The sequence below is a fragment of the Eschrichtius robustus genome, chromosome 13, assembly GCF_028021215.1.
Source record: "Eschrichtius robustus isolate mEscRob2 chromosome 13, mEscRob2.pri, whole genome shotgun sequence".
Classification (NCBI taxonomy): domain Eukaryota; kingdom Metazoa; phylum Chordata; class Mammalia; order Artiodactyla; family Eschrichtiidae; genus Eschrichtius; species Eschrichtius robustus.
Window position 1 is genome coordinate 37,801,005 of NC_090836.1, and position 15,287 is coordinate 37,816,291.

The window sequence follows — 15,287 nt, forward strand, 5'->3', positions numbered from 1 at the left end:
ACTTTACTTCATAATATGAAGGGGAATCTTAAGGGGAAATCACAAATCTTAACTCCTTATCACAAAAATAGGAATTTGACTCCCACTTTTCCAGAAATCTCACAAAGTAAAAAGGGTTTGTAAATGCTGAATTTTCTTTAAAAAAAAAAAGTTTACAAATATATTTTTATCTCCTCTTGAAGTTTACCCCATTTGCTTCTCATTTCTCAAAGTGGCCTTTGGAAACATTTCAATCCTCAATTCATGAGCAGGGAAAAACATTCATTCCTGATTTAATGAAGTAATTTTAGAAACGAGTTTCTAAAGAGAGTAATAGGGTATCGCTATGGACACAAGGGAGGAAAAGGAAATTTTTGGCCAAATATGACTCAACATCCACAATCTCAGAATATACATTTATGTAATGGGAGAATTAGGTATACACTTAAGACTTTCTCATGTTCTCACTGCAACTGAATAAAATCCAAGCTCCTTACTAAGTCCTAGACGACCCGTCACCATCTTGATATTGCCTAACTCCAGCCTCATCTCAGAACACTTCCTCGCTCTTTACCTATCCACCATGTGTCCCTTGAAGATGACAACCTACATCTGACTTCAGGACCCTTGCTTTAGATTTTCCCAGTGCCTGGAATATTCTTACTCTTGATCTTTACACAGCAGAATGGCCTTCCCTGACCATCCTGTCTCTACACACCTGCCCACCTCAGGTCTTCCCCATTATCCTGCAGGGCATTTGTTACTATCTGAAATCATTGCTATTTTAAGGTTTATTATCCATTTTTCCCCACTAGATTGTAAACTAAATGAGAAAAGGGAATTTAATCCTAATTTACTGCTTGGTTCTTAGGCATGTAGATCAGCACATAGCTGATGCTCAGTTAATAGGTATTAAATAAGTGTAACATTGATATTGGTCTAATGGTATCTTTTATTCACTCAACTACTATGTGTAAAATAACTTGCTAGGCGTTACCTAACAATAAAATTAAAACAAAATTCTTCAAATTTCTAAAATCACTGCTAAAGGGGATGGTGGGGGAGGGATAAATTAGGAGTTTGGGATTAACATATACATGCTACTATGTGTGAAACAGGTAAACGGTACGGACCTTCTGTCTAGTACAGGGAATTATACTCAGTATCTTGTAATAACGTATAATGGAAAAGAATCTGAAAAGGAATACATATGTATATATATGTGTGTGTGTGTATAGCGAATCACTTTGCTGTACATCTGAAACTAACACAACATTATAAATTATACTTCAGGACGCAGGCGCGCTCCGCGCATGCCCGGTAGGCAGCGGCCGCAGCTTGGGCGCTCGCGCGAGGTCGCGAAGAGCCGGCTGCTCCGCTGCCGTCAGGTATGAAGGGCTGGGGTCTTGCAGCTGCCTCCTCCTCGCTCCAGCGCCATGGAATGCCTGCGGAGGTTGGCCCAGCTCCTGCCCCGCGCGGTGAGGTTGCCCCGGCGCACCCTGTGCGCTCTGGCCTTGGGCTTGACCCCCGGGACTCGCTCCGTTGCCGCCTGCGGCCGCGCCGCCCAACTGCTCGGAAGGAGGTGGGCCGCGCCGCTGTACGGGCCCCGCCGGCTCCCCACGGCAGGTGAAATTCACCGGTTTAGAACTTCTGATGTCTCTCAAGCCACTTTAGCCAGTGTAGCCCCGGTGTTTACTGTGACAAAATTTGACAAACGGGGAAAGGTTACTTCTTTTGAAAGGAAGAAAACTGATTTATATCAAGAATTAGGTCTTCAAGCCAGAGATTTGAGGTTTCAGCATTTAATGAGTATCACAACCAGAAACAATAGGATTATCATGAGAATGGAGTATCTGAAAGCTGTGATAACTCCAGAGTGTCTTCTGATACTAGATAATCGTAATTTAAATTTAGAGCAGTGGCTGTTCCGGGAACTCCCTTCACAGTTGGCTGGAGAGGGTCAACTTGTCACATACCCTTTACCTTTTGAATTTAGAGCTATAGAAGCACTCCTGCAATATCGGGTCATGTTGTTATCTAGATCAGCACTCTTCAGGGGAAACTTAGCATTTTGCAACCACTGATCCTTGAGACATTGGAAGCTTTAGTGGATCCCAAACATTCTTCCATAGACAGAAGCAAACTGCACATCTTACTACAAAATGGCAAAAGCCTGTCAGAGTTAGAAACAGATATTAAAATCTTCAAAGAGTCCATTTTGGAGATCTTGGATGAAGAAGAGTTGCTGGAAGAGCTCTGTCTGACAAAGTGGAGTGACCCACAAGTCTTTGAAAAGAGCAGTGCTGGGATTGACCATGCAGAAGAGATGGAGTTGCTGTTGGAAAACTACTACCGATTAGCTGAGGATCTTTCCAATGCAGCTCGGGAACTTAGGGCACTGATTGATGATTCACAGAGTATCATATTCATCAACTTGGACAGCCACCGTAATGTGATGATGAGGTTGAACCTACAGTTGACCATGGGAACCTTCTCTCTTTCGCTCTTTGGACTAATGGGGGTTGCTTTTGGAATGAATTTGGAATCTTCCCTTGAGGAGGACCATAGAGTGTTTTGGCTGATCACAGGAATTATGTTTATGGGAAGTGGCCTCATCTGGAGGCGCTTGCTGTCATTCCTTGGACGACAGCTAGAAGCTCCTTTGCCTCCTCTGGTGGCCTCTTTACCTAAGAAGACACTGCAGGCAGATAGAAGGACGGAAATGAAACACAGCTTCAGGCCGGATGGACTTGAATCAAGCAGGAGTGTCCTAACAAACCGTTAGGCACAACCCCGGTGGAAACTGAATTATTTTTTTATGGTAGTCACAGGAAAATTCTGATATTCTTCTATTATTTTCGTTTGTAAGAGTCAGAGACTTGGGGAAAAAAATCACGGACATTTAAATTATAGTGTCTGATGTTAAAAATATTATGGCAGTCACAATACTAGAACTTAATTGCATTTTCAGGATTCTGAGTAAAGAAACAAAGCACTTGCTTTGTAAAAGGCCAAAGTTCTATTTCCTACAAACTTAAGAAGCTGTTTTTATAGACATGTAAGGCACAGAGAGATTAACTTAACACAAGAATAGATTGTGGTATCAATTTTATTTAATTTATACATGTCAGCAAAAGTGCAACCTCATGCCAAATGAAGCCTGGAAACTTGACAAGCCCACAGTTATGAGACCAGGTAGCCATAGTTCTTAGTACAAGGAATCACATTCTTGTGAATTTCTCACTCTCAGGTGACTGAAAAGCTAGCAGAATATATATTAACCTTAAAACAAACTCTGGGAGTTTGTGCTTTAAACCAGTCTTTGACATAACCTTATTTTCTTGTATTTGCCCCCTTTTTATATAAGGAATAAAAAAAAAGGAAATGAAAAAAAAAATTATACTTCAATTTAAAAAAGCAAACAAAAAATAAAAACAAAACAAACAGAAAAAAACAGGTGCCAAGAAAAAAATTTCTGAAATCAGAAGGAAAATCACAACACACAAGGGATTAATCTCCAAAATATACAAACAGGTCATTCAGCTCAATATCAGAAAAAACAAACAACCCAGTCAAAAAATGGGTGGAAAATATAAATAGACATTTCTCCAAAGAAGACATGCAGATGGCTAAAAAGCACATGAAAAGATGCTCAGCATCACTAATTATTAGAGAAATGCAAATCAAAACTGCAATGAGGTGTAACTTCCACTGTCAGAATGGCCATCATCAAAAAATCTACAAACAATAAATGCTGGAGAGGGTGTGGAGAAAAGGGATCGCTCCTACACTGTTGGTGGGAAAGTAAATTGATACAGCCACTATGGAGAACAGTATGGAAGTTCCTTAAAAAACTAAAAATGGAGTTACTATATGATCCAGCAATCCCATTCCTGGGCATATATGTGGAGAAAACAATAATTCAAAAAGATACATGCACCCCAATGTTAATTGAAGCACTATTTACAATAACCAGGAAACAGAAGCAACCTAAATGTCCATTGACAGAGGAATGGATAGAGAAGACATGGTACATATATAAAATGGAATATTACTCACCCACATAAAAGAAAAAAATAATGCCATTTGCAGCAACATGGATGGACCTAGAGATTGTCATACTGAGTGAATTAAGTCAGACATAGGGAGACAAATATCATATGATATCAGTTATATGTGGAATCTAAAAAAAAGGGTACAAATGAACCTATCTACAAAACAGAAACAGAGTTACAGATGTAGAAAAACTTATGATTACCAGGAGTAAGAGGGGGGAGGGATAAAGTGAGAGTTTGGGATTGACATATACACACTACTCTATATAAAATAGATAACTAATAAGGACCTACTGTATAGCACAGGGAACTCTACTCAATACTCTGTAATGGCCTATACGGGAAAAGAATCTAAAAAAAGAGTGGATATATGTATATGTATAACTGATTCACTTTGCTATACACCTGAAACTAACACAACATTGTAAATCAACTGCACTCCAATAAAATTTTTTTTAAAAAAGAAGGAAAATCAAATCCTAAAATTATAAAACTTTAGTATTGAACTTTAACTTAGAGATCACCTTGTGCAGCTTCCTTATCCTACAAAGGAGGGAACTAAGGGATAGAGATAATAATGTCTTGCCGAAGATGACACATGTTTTCTCTATGTTTCTTGGAATGAAGTTGCTAAGTCAGATCCTCAATAGAATATTTATAGTGCTAACATATGAAGTTGCTTCCCACCAATGAAGTAAAATTTACTATTATAAACATTATTACTATGATTCTTACTACTACTTCTACTAAACTATGGCGTAGACGTGACATAGCATTTTATTTCCTAAACACGTGAATGACTATGTCTAAAACACACGCCAAATCCTTTAAACACCAAATAATTAGATCAATTCAGTCACCCAAATACATAAATTCCATCAACTCTTTATCAATGAACAGACTATCTCCTGCTTAAACAAGCTGACAATAAAAATCAAGGACTACAGCCCACAAATGGTTGAATCAGCAGTCCTGTAAAAGATACAATCACACACTGAGGCAAACATATTGAACTGATGATTTAATTCTGTCAGTAAGTTAAGGCTTGCAGTACCTCACACAGCGCCTGTAACAGCGAGGTCAGTAACTACAGAATTGACTATGTTACAAATACTAAGTAACCATCAAATAGCGGCCAGACAGATGGATGAAGGGAAGAATGATTTGATTCCTGAAACCTTCCATCACCAGGTGTGTGCTATCTGCTTCATACCTGTCATTGTGCTTGGAGCAGTTGATCTTTCTGGCATCATTTAGGGAAGCAAAGAATCCTCAGGGTTGGGGTTAATTTAGGATTAAAATAAGCTTTTTTAAAGTTTATTTTATTTCTCTATGAAGACTTCACTTTACCCACATCCATCTCATCTAAATGACCATTTAGCTACTTTTTAGAGATATTCACAGCTGTGCTTCCTTTAATAACTTTTACATACTTTGCAACAGAATATGTAGAAAATCTGGTCCAATAACTAACACAAAAAGCCCTTCAACTGTCATTTTAATTTACCAAGTATTTTTTAAAACTCGTATCTTTTCTTTCAAGAAAACATTTTGGAATAGAAACATTTCATCTTTTCACTCTGTTGGAAGGTAATGCATTTGGTGCGTTTTAAGTAATTTTAAAATTAATACAATCAGGTCTGCCCATTAGAGCCATGATAGCTTGTATTGTACATTGACAAAGTGACATGGGGGAAAGTTAAGGGGCGAGAGGAAGGAGGAAAACAGAGCTTCCTTTTCACCCCAGAGATGCTCTGCTTGCTGCCTCTATCATAATAACTTAACAAATCCCCTTTGCAAAAGCCCTTATTGTGCCCTAAATAGCATAGAAAGCCTAAGTTATTCCTTACACATTAAGAACATAGTATTTCACATTAAATTTGTAGACTTCACCAAGAGCTACACGACATGGTAATTACATACACAATATAAGTAAGCGGTTGAAATGGTTAACAGGCTCTGGAGTCATAGAAACTTGCATGCAGATCCTGGCCTCCACTCACCAGCTGCCTGACCCTTGGAACATTATCTAATTTCTCTAAGCCTCAGGGTCTTCATCTGTGAAATCAGAATAACAGTACCTGTTCCAAATCATTATTGTGAGTTAAATAAATGCTTGATGTCCCTGACACACAGTAGACCTTCCGGAAAAGTAATTAGTAGTAGTAATAATGAGAGTATAAATGGCTTAAATACTTCAATCACCAACTAAAAGCACAAACATATCTGTTAATATGAATTCAGTGGTTTTAAACTTAACCATAGTGTTTCCACCCACTCACCACTACAAGATCCAAATGGGAGTAAATGGACAGAAGTGAGCCACACAACCTGTATTCTCTTTTATGAGAGTTTTCTAATTAGCACATTAACGAATTCACTCCTTAACAAATGTGCAATTTGTAAACACAAACTGTTGTCTCAGACATTGATAACTTAAGTGATTTTATAAACGGAAATGCATTACAAACTCGCAATTAGACATAATTAAGAATTGTACACAGTAATTTGTTTTCTCTTCATGTTGGACTTTTTAAATTTAATAAATTTATGATTCTAACAAGGAGATTATGTCAGGCATTAATTAAAATCTTTAGTTTTTGGGGTCAATATGTAACTTTCATTAAATGGATCCAGCATTGTCAAAATAAATCTCAAAAATAATTCACTCCCAAAATATTAATATATTAAATCTAAGCCTTTTGCATTGACATATATACACTACCAAATGTAAAATAGATAGCTAGTGGGAAGCAGCCGCATAGCACAGGGAGATCAGCTCAGTGCTTTGTGACCACCTAGAGGGGTGGGATAGGGAGGGTGGGAGGGAGACGCAAGAGGGAGGGGATATGGGGATATATGTATACGTATAGCTGATTCACTTTGTTATAAAGCAGAAACTAACACACCACTGTAAAGCAATTATACTCCAGTAAAGATGTTAAAAAATTTTTTTTTAATAAAATAAAATAAATCTAAGCCTTCTGAACATATTTTTACCAGTAATCTTTTTTCTTTTACTTTTCAGATTGAGTGGATTATATGAAAGTTAGCAGTGAAGTTTTGTTTTCCTGCTTAGATCCTATCTAAAACTGTGCTTTGCACATAAAAGGGGCTCAACATCACTATTATAAATGGGATTCACCTGCAAATTTGTATGCAAATTTGGGGAAGACAACTTCAAAACAATCAAAAAATATTTAGAACAAACCTGAGAATGCGATTAACACCAAAATATTTAGTAAAAAAAAAAATTAGACCTCTATATAAGATGTTTTTCTACACGAGGACAAACAAAAAAAATTGCCCAGTGAATTCAACTCATTCTGAACACCCAAACTACAAGTAGTACTAAAGAACATTAAAATTGTATCTATAATGCTTTAAAAATTAAATTCCTAATTCATATTTGAGTTACACTATGTTTAACAATTTTCCTTTCTCTTGATAAACAATTGTTTAAAGAAAAAATAGTGCAAAAAAAACCCTATTAAATCAGGTCTAGTAATTATTCATCTTGTACTAATGCCTGTTATTAGCTATTCTATGGTTATTCCTATGGACCTCTTTAAAATCAGATAGTAAATCTGGCCTTTTATGAGTGACAATCTTACGTTCTTTCTTATATGTCACTTTTATGTGTAAAGAATTAGAAGGAGGGGGAGTTACTTTAAAAAATAAATAAAACCCTAGGCTCATAGACTCCAAATAATCAAAAGGGCTACAGCGCCATCTTGTGGAAAAACATATCTAATTAGTAAAATGCTATGATTCCATTAAGAAAAAAAAATGTAATTGAATTCCTTGGCCACCAGCTGTAGTTTCTTTTAATGATATATTATTTTAAAACGCTTTAATCTGGAATGTCTGTCAAACAGCACAGGATGGTATTATCCTAGAGGATTAACATATATAATGCAGAAACCAGGTGATTTATGTCCATGCTTTAGATAAAGAGAAATACAAGGTTAATATCTTTATTAGAGGTTGCTCTGGAACCAAAGAAGGAATCTGAAAAGAGTGAGAAAGAGAAAAGGGGGGGGGGGAGAATAAAGCTGCAGCTCTTGGCTTTTCTACCCTTCTTTTCAAATTGAAAGGAAATAGGAAAACCCTTAATATGGCTGCAGCACAGTTTCCGAAGGAATTATTAAGGGAGCATTTTCTTAATTTCCATAATCAGAAATAAGGGAATTAGTCAAAGAGGTGGGAGGGAAAATAAGGTTGGTTGAGTGAGATCAGAGAAGTACACATCTCTTTCTTTCTTCCTTTAGTTCAATTAACCAAAAATGTGTTGGGAGGTTACAGTGTGCCAAGCACTTGCTAGGCACCGGAAGTGAAAGAGGACTAATATGCACAGTCCCTCCCTGAACACACTTAGGGGACTAGTGAAGTACACAGATCATTTCAAGGTAGAGGGAATGCTGAGGAACGCCACTCTGGGAATTATGCTGTCTGTAGGACATTGAACAGAACCTTGAGAGGTAAGAGAAAGAAGAGAAGATTTTTCACTCATTCTCCCAAATCAGTGGGTAGAACCAAATGCCGAAACCCTGGGCGAACCCTATCCTCCAATGTACTTTTCAAAGTACTTTACAGACGACTGTGCATCCCATACAAACCCTAAAAAAGCACAGAGTACAGAATGTTCCTTCTATAGAATTAGACAACCTCTCTTTCCTCTGTGCTCCCATAACAATTTGCTCATAACCTAATATGGAACTTAGTTCTTTATGAATAACTCTGAACAATATTTACCTGCCTGCTTCTCTTAAGACTGTGAGTTCTTTGAAAATCAAGACTGTCTTACTCATCCTATTATGCTTAACACCAACCACAGTGCATATTCAGCACTCAACACGTTTGTTGAATTGAATCAGTTATATTTTATGATAGTGTTTGTCTCTGGCCACAGTGATAAGCTCCTAGGTAAGAATGATTCAGGTATTCCTTAAGTCACCAAGAGCAGCAGTAACCAATAGTGGTGCTGATTTGTTTCTAAGGCTGTCATTTACCAAGCTCTTGTTTTGGGGTTTTCAGCCCTGAATCCATTTTTAAAACTCCATCTCCTGAACAAACAAGGGCAGGGAATAAAAGAAAAATTGTCTCTGTATCTTTATCTATGTTTTTAATTTATGCGTGGGGGACTTGAGGGTGACTTTCTTCTAAAGTGTTCTAAATTTTCTTTCTTTAATCAAATAAACATCGAAAAATGTAGCTTACTTACCTGCTAGAGAACTAAAAGAAAAAAAGCAAGAAAAAATAATACTATCCAAGAAAATGACAAATCTTAGTGTGGTACATTTCCCTCCTCCTCACCTCTGTCCTCTCCCAACTCTTAGCTCTCACTCCCCTGCCCCAAACCCTCACCCAGACTCTATTTCTTACCTAAAATATTAACACAGGATTACAGAAGAGTTAGCAGCAGCCACAGAAAGAAACTTTGTTATATTGAATAAATCATTAACACAGAGCGATCTGGAATCCAATTTTTGTCTTATGTGACTAACTTTTATTTCTGCTTTATTTGGTCACACTTAGGCACTCACCTCAAGATATTCACAGTGCGCTTGATGTCAACAAGAAACAAAACTCACTTACCAACTTTTAACCAGCAAATGGAAGTAAAGATCTCTAGAGAAACCACTGTTAAACAAGTTCAACTTCTTGCTTCAGAAGTGTCCTACACTTGCTGTGTGCCTGGATACTAAAATAGGGAGGGCTATACAATGGAGAAAAAGCAGTCTCTTTAATAAGGGGTGCTGGGAAAACTGGACAGCTACATGTAAAAGAATGAAATTAGAACATTCTCTAACACCATACACAAAAATAAACTCCAAATGGATTAAAGACCTAAATGTAAGACCGGACACTACAAAACTCTTAGAGGGAAACATAGGCAGAACACTCTTTGACATAAATCACAGCAAGACCTCTTTCAATCTGTCTCCTAGAGTAACAGAGATAAAAACAAAAATAAACAAATGGGACCTATTAAACTCAAAAGCTTTTGCACAGCAAAGGGAACCATAAACAAAACGAAAAGACAACCACAGAATGGGAGAAAATATTTGTAAACGATGTGACTGACAAGGGCTTAATTTCCAAAAACAAATATCAAAAAAACAAACAACCCAATTAAAAAATGGGCAGAAGACCTAAATAGACATTTCTCCAAAGAAGACATATAGATGGCCAAGAGGCACATGAATAGCTGCTCAACATCGCTAATTATTAGAGAAATGCAGATCAAAACTACAATGAAGGGACTTCCCTGGCAGCCCAGTAGTTAAGACTCTGTATTTCCATGTATGGAATGGGGATTAATTTGTAGAATAAAGTATGAACCCTGTTAAAAAAAAAAAAGAAGAAGAAGACTCTGTGCTGCCAATGCAGGGGGCACAGGTTCAATCCCTGGGCAGGGAACTAAGATCCCACATGCCTCGTGGCATAGCAAAAACAAAACAAACAAAAAAAAAAAAACAAACTACACTGAGGTATCACCTCACACCAGTCATAATGACCATCATCAAAAAGTCTGCAAACAATGCTGGAGAGGGTGTGGAGAAAAGGGAACCCTCCAACACTGTTGTTGGTAATGTAAATTGGTGCAGCCACTATGAAAAACAGTATGGAGGTTCCTTAAAAAACTAAAAATAGAGCTACCATACGATCCAGCAATCCTAATCCCAGGCACATATCCAGAGAAAACCATGATTCAAAAGGATACATACACTCCAATATTCATAGCAGCACTATTTAAAATAGCCAAGACATGGAAGCAACCTAAATGTCCATCAACAGAAGAATGAATAAAGAAGATGTGGTACATATATACAATGGAATATTACTCAGCCATTAAAAAGAATGAAACAATGCCATTTGCAGCAACATGAATGGCCCTGGAGATTATCATACTGAGTGAAGTAAGTCAGACATAGAAAGACAAATATCATATGATATCGCTTATATGCAGAATCTTAAAAAAATGATAAAAATGAACTTCTCAGACAGAAAACAAACCTATGGTTACCAAAGGGGAAAGGTGGGGGGGGGGTGTAAATTGGGAGTTTGAGATTGACATATACACACTACTATATTTAAAATAGATAACCAACAAGGTCCTACTGTGTAGCACAGGGAACTCTGTTCAATATTCTGTTATAACCTAAATGGGAAAAGAATTTGAAAAAGAATAGATACATGTATATGTATAACTGAATTGCTTTGCTTTACACCTGAAATTAACACAACATTGTAAATAAACTATAGTCCAGTATAAAATGAAAACTAAAAACATAAAAATAAGACAGGGGGCTTCCCTGGTGGCGCAGTGGTTGAGAGTCTGCCTGCCAATGCAGGGGACACGGGTTCGAGCCCTGGTCTGGGAAGATCCCACATGCCGCGGAGCAACTGGACCCGTGAGCCACAACTACTGAGCCTGCGCGTCTGGAGCCTGTGCTCCGCAACAAGAGAGGCCGTGATAGTGAGAGGCCCACGCACCGCGATGAAGAGTGGCCCCCGCTCGCCGCAACTAGAGAAAGCCCTCGCACAGAAACGAAGACCCAACACAGCCATAAATTAATTAATTAATTAATTAATTATTTTTTTAAAAAAAGAGAAGAAATATTTATATAATTGACTATACTACAATTAAAATGTATGTATGTATGCCATAAAGGTAATGAAATTCAACCCATCTTCTAAAATATATTTTAAAAAAATAATAATAATAAGACAGGGAAGGCTGTAAGTATGATTGTTCTATATGTATGCAGATCAAGTACCTAATTCCCAACAACTATTTTTAAGCGAGGGCCAACAGTATTATAAGCTGGTTTGCAAGAGGAAATGCTTCAGCAATCATTAAATGAGAAGAAAAATCTTGATGTAAAATAATAATTCTTTAGCTTTCTATAGGGTCAAGAATTTAAGCATCCACATATAAAATGCAATGCTGAAACGGGGAACAGTCATGATAATGCACTGCAAATCTCTCTAAAATGTATTCAAACTGTACTCTTGTAACACAAAGTGCTAAGTGTTACAAATGTTCATATTAAAATCTATTTTTAACTCCTACTTTTGATTAAACAACAGAGTAACACAAAAGGTCCAGGCGTGGTATCTGGTATTTAATTGTTTCCTTCTTTTTTCCCTTTAGAAGTAAGAGCACTGAGAGCATATTTCTCATTTTCTTGGAAAAATTATGGAACCTATCTGAATCTCTGCTTCTTCTTGGGAAGGATAATAACACCACCTCATCCAGTCATTGTAAGGGATAAAAGATGTAACAGATGTAAATAGCTAATTGTAAATAGTTGCTCAGTAGAAAATAGTTATCACTATTAGCACTGTTATTATTTTTTAGAGTGGTTTGTTACAAACTGCATATCCAAACTTCTAATCTTTACAATATTCACCAAAATTCAAATCTAAATAGACAAACTGCTCAAATCTTTTAGGTGCTATACAGAAAACCTCAAAGGTGATTAGGCAACTTTATGATTACATGTTTCTAAAATATGTGTTTGTTCAAAGCTTCAGCTTTGGGATTTTAATAATGAAGTAGAATTATCCATCTATATTCTGGTTCGTTCTTCATCAAAAATCAGTTTCCAAAAAGAAAATCCTATTTTACCAATACAAGAATCCTAGTAGTGGCTGGTTGAAAAATTTGAGATCTTGTTGAAAAAGACAAGAATATGTTGTTTTAGCAGCTCTGGGGTAGTTAAGCTGAAAATGCCAAGGAAAGTTATATTTTCCTGGTTGTTATTTTATTACTTTTTCCAGCAATTTTCCATTTTAATACCTTTTAAAACTGTAATTTAGCTACACTTTATTCTTTATTGTATTTCAACCTGGGAAGCAGATTGAAATTAATCAACCTAATCAAAGACCTGAAACCACCAAGAATTCTGGTTCTAGTTCTAGTATTGATTTAGCTCTTAAATTTCCATTAATTAAATTAGGGTAATAACCTAACTGCTTTCAGGACCATGTTGGCAAGGACTCTTCTGCTTCATCTTTGAGTCTCCCCTCTCCTTTCCACTGCCAGTGCTCAGAAAACATTTGTGGAACTGAATTTATCACAGTAAAATTGCTTCCATCAAACAATCAGATATTAATAAAATTCAACAAAAAAACATAAATGACTTTCCTCTTTCCTACAAACTATGCTTATATTCTTTTTCCCAACACAGTTCTAACTGCCTCATATGAAGCCTATGAAATTAATTTCTCCTGGTTTCGGTCACTCCAATCACTTCAGCAAGCCCAAGAGAGCCAAGGGCTGAGCTCTGGGGCATTCTGTTGTTTAAGACACAATTAAATGTCCAAAGAAGAATCCAGTCAAGGACACTGAGAAGAAAGGTAGATGATAAATCAAAATAGTATGGTGTCCTAAAGCCAAGTTAAAATTTTAAAAAGTTTCAATAAAGTGGATGTGGTCAATTGTGTTAAACACTGGTGACAAACAGAGTAAGATGAGGACTGAGAAAGGATCATCCAATTTGACAAGATGGAAGTTGCCATTGGCCCACAAAGGTGAGGGTTTTGGTAGAATAGGGGAATGAAAGCCTGATTAGAATTGTCATGAGGATGGGAGCTGAGACTGTGGAAACATTAAGGTTTGCTATAAAGGATGGTAAATAAGTTGATAGCCATAGAGAGCATAGAAGCAAGGGAGGTTTCTTTTCTCCTTTTGTTTAATACTGTTAATTAATAATAGAGCACATTATAGCAGAGAAGAAAGACAAGTAATGATGCAAGACAGAAAAGAGGTCATTATAGCAGTAAAGTTCTTGAAAAAGTGGAAAGAGATGGAATCCAGTGCACAAGTAGAGGATTTTCCTAAAATAAGGAGGCACTTTCATTGTACCAGAAGGCTATAGATGAGGGTAGGCTGGTTGGTGGGAAAATAGCTTTATCTTCTGATTGCTTCTGCTTTTTCAGTGAGATTAGAAGGAAAATCATCCACTGACAGTGAGGAGCAGGGAAGAGGAGTTGGAAATTTGAGAAGAAGGTGTAAGATAGTAATCTCTAAGAGAGAGAAAATAAATCAATAAGGAAATGGGAACTATGGTCGACTGAATTGTAGAGACTGCATTAAGGCCCACTTGAGACACCGTCATAAAATTTAAAAGAGATCAGTCAGAATAGTTAGGAGTTTTTCTCCAGCCATGAACTGCAAGCTTGGGAAACATTTACTGAATGTTTATCATGTGCCAAGAACTGTCTAAGCATTTTACTTTTATTAATACTGTGAGCCCACAACAACCCTATGAGTTGGGCACACATGAGGAAATAGAGGCACAGAGATGTTCAGAAACTTTTCCAAGGCCACCTAGCTAATAAATATTGGACCCAGGATTCAAGGAGCTCACACCTTTAGCCACTAAATTATACTATCTTTCTATAAATTGTTGGGATTAATCAGTATTGATTTCTACCATTTGAGTAAGGCAGAGAGGGAGGCAAGGAAGGCATGGATTGGAAGCCCCAGTGTAATCAAAGAATTATCATAGAGGCAGTGAGCTGAAAAGAGAGGAGAGGTGGCTGGTGACTGGAATGTTAGACATTGAGATTTTGAGGGTAGTATCGTTAGTTATTCATAATTGACAAAATCTGAGGTGTGACCATAAGAACTGGCAGCGAAAGTCAGGGAGAAGGGTAAGGAAAAGATTGTAAGAGAAAAGGTCAAGGAACTAAAAAAATCAGGCATTGGATGGATTATCCACATGAACAGCAGCAGTGATGGAAAGAAGAATGTAAGTAAGCTGGATCTTAAACTCTCCACCAAATGAGGAAGATTGACCGGGAGATTGGGAGATTACTGCAGGAAGTAAGGATGTGTACAGTCAGGTAGCCTTGCTCCAAAGAGAGGTTACCAACCTGTCCCAGTTTGCAAAGAACTTTCCCAATTTTAACACTGGAAGTGCTCCATCCTGGTCCTCCATTAGCTGAAGATTTTGAGAGAGAAGAAAGAATGGGCTATTCTCGGAAAGATGCAAAAAAATATCATACCTGCTCCACCCCCAGGCTCTATGTGATATGGATTTTTAAATTTTAACTTAAAAAAAACTGTCGTGTGGCAGGTATTACTACTCTATTTAACTCCTCATCTCAGATAGGATGCTTTGCTCACATTGGCTGATTTTTTTGAGGCAAACATTTCCAATACATTTTCCTCGCATTTTGTCTGACTTGTTCCCTTAAGGGTAGTGATCGTGTTTCCTATCTCATTAAACCTAATAT

General features: G+C 37.2%; 1 protein-coding gene across 1 annotated transcript; it reads left to right on the top strand.

Annotated features, from left to right (window-relative positions):
* The first annotated feature begins 1,372 nt into the window (after positions 1 to 1,372).
* Positions 1,373 to 2,823, top strand: LOC137775047 (magnesium transporter MRS2 homolog, mitochondrial-like). Its single transcript, XM_068560675.1, is given in 2 exon segments — positions 1,373 to 2,003; positions 2,006 to 2,823. Coding segments are annotated over 2 exon segments (1,347 nt in total). The 5' UTR covers positions 1,373 to 1,415; the 3' UTR covers positions 2,765 to 2,823.
* The last annotated feature ends 12,464 nt before the right edge of the window (positions 2,824 to 15,287 follow it).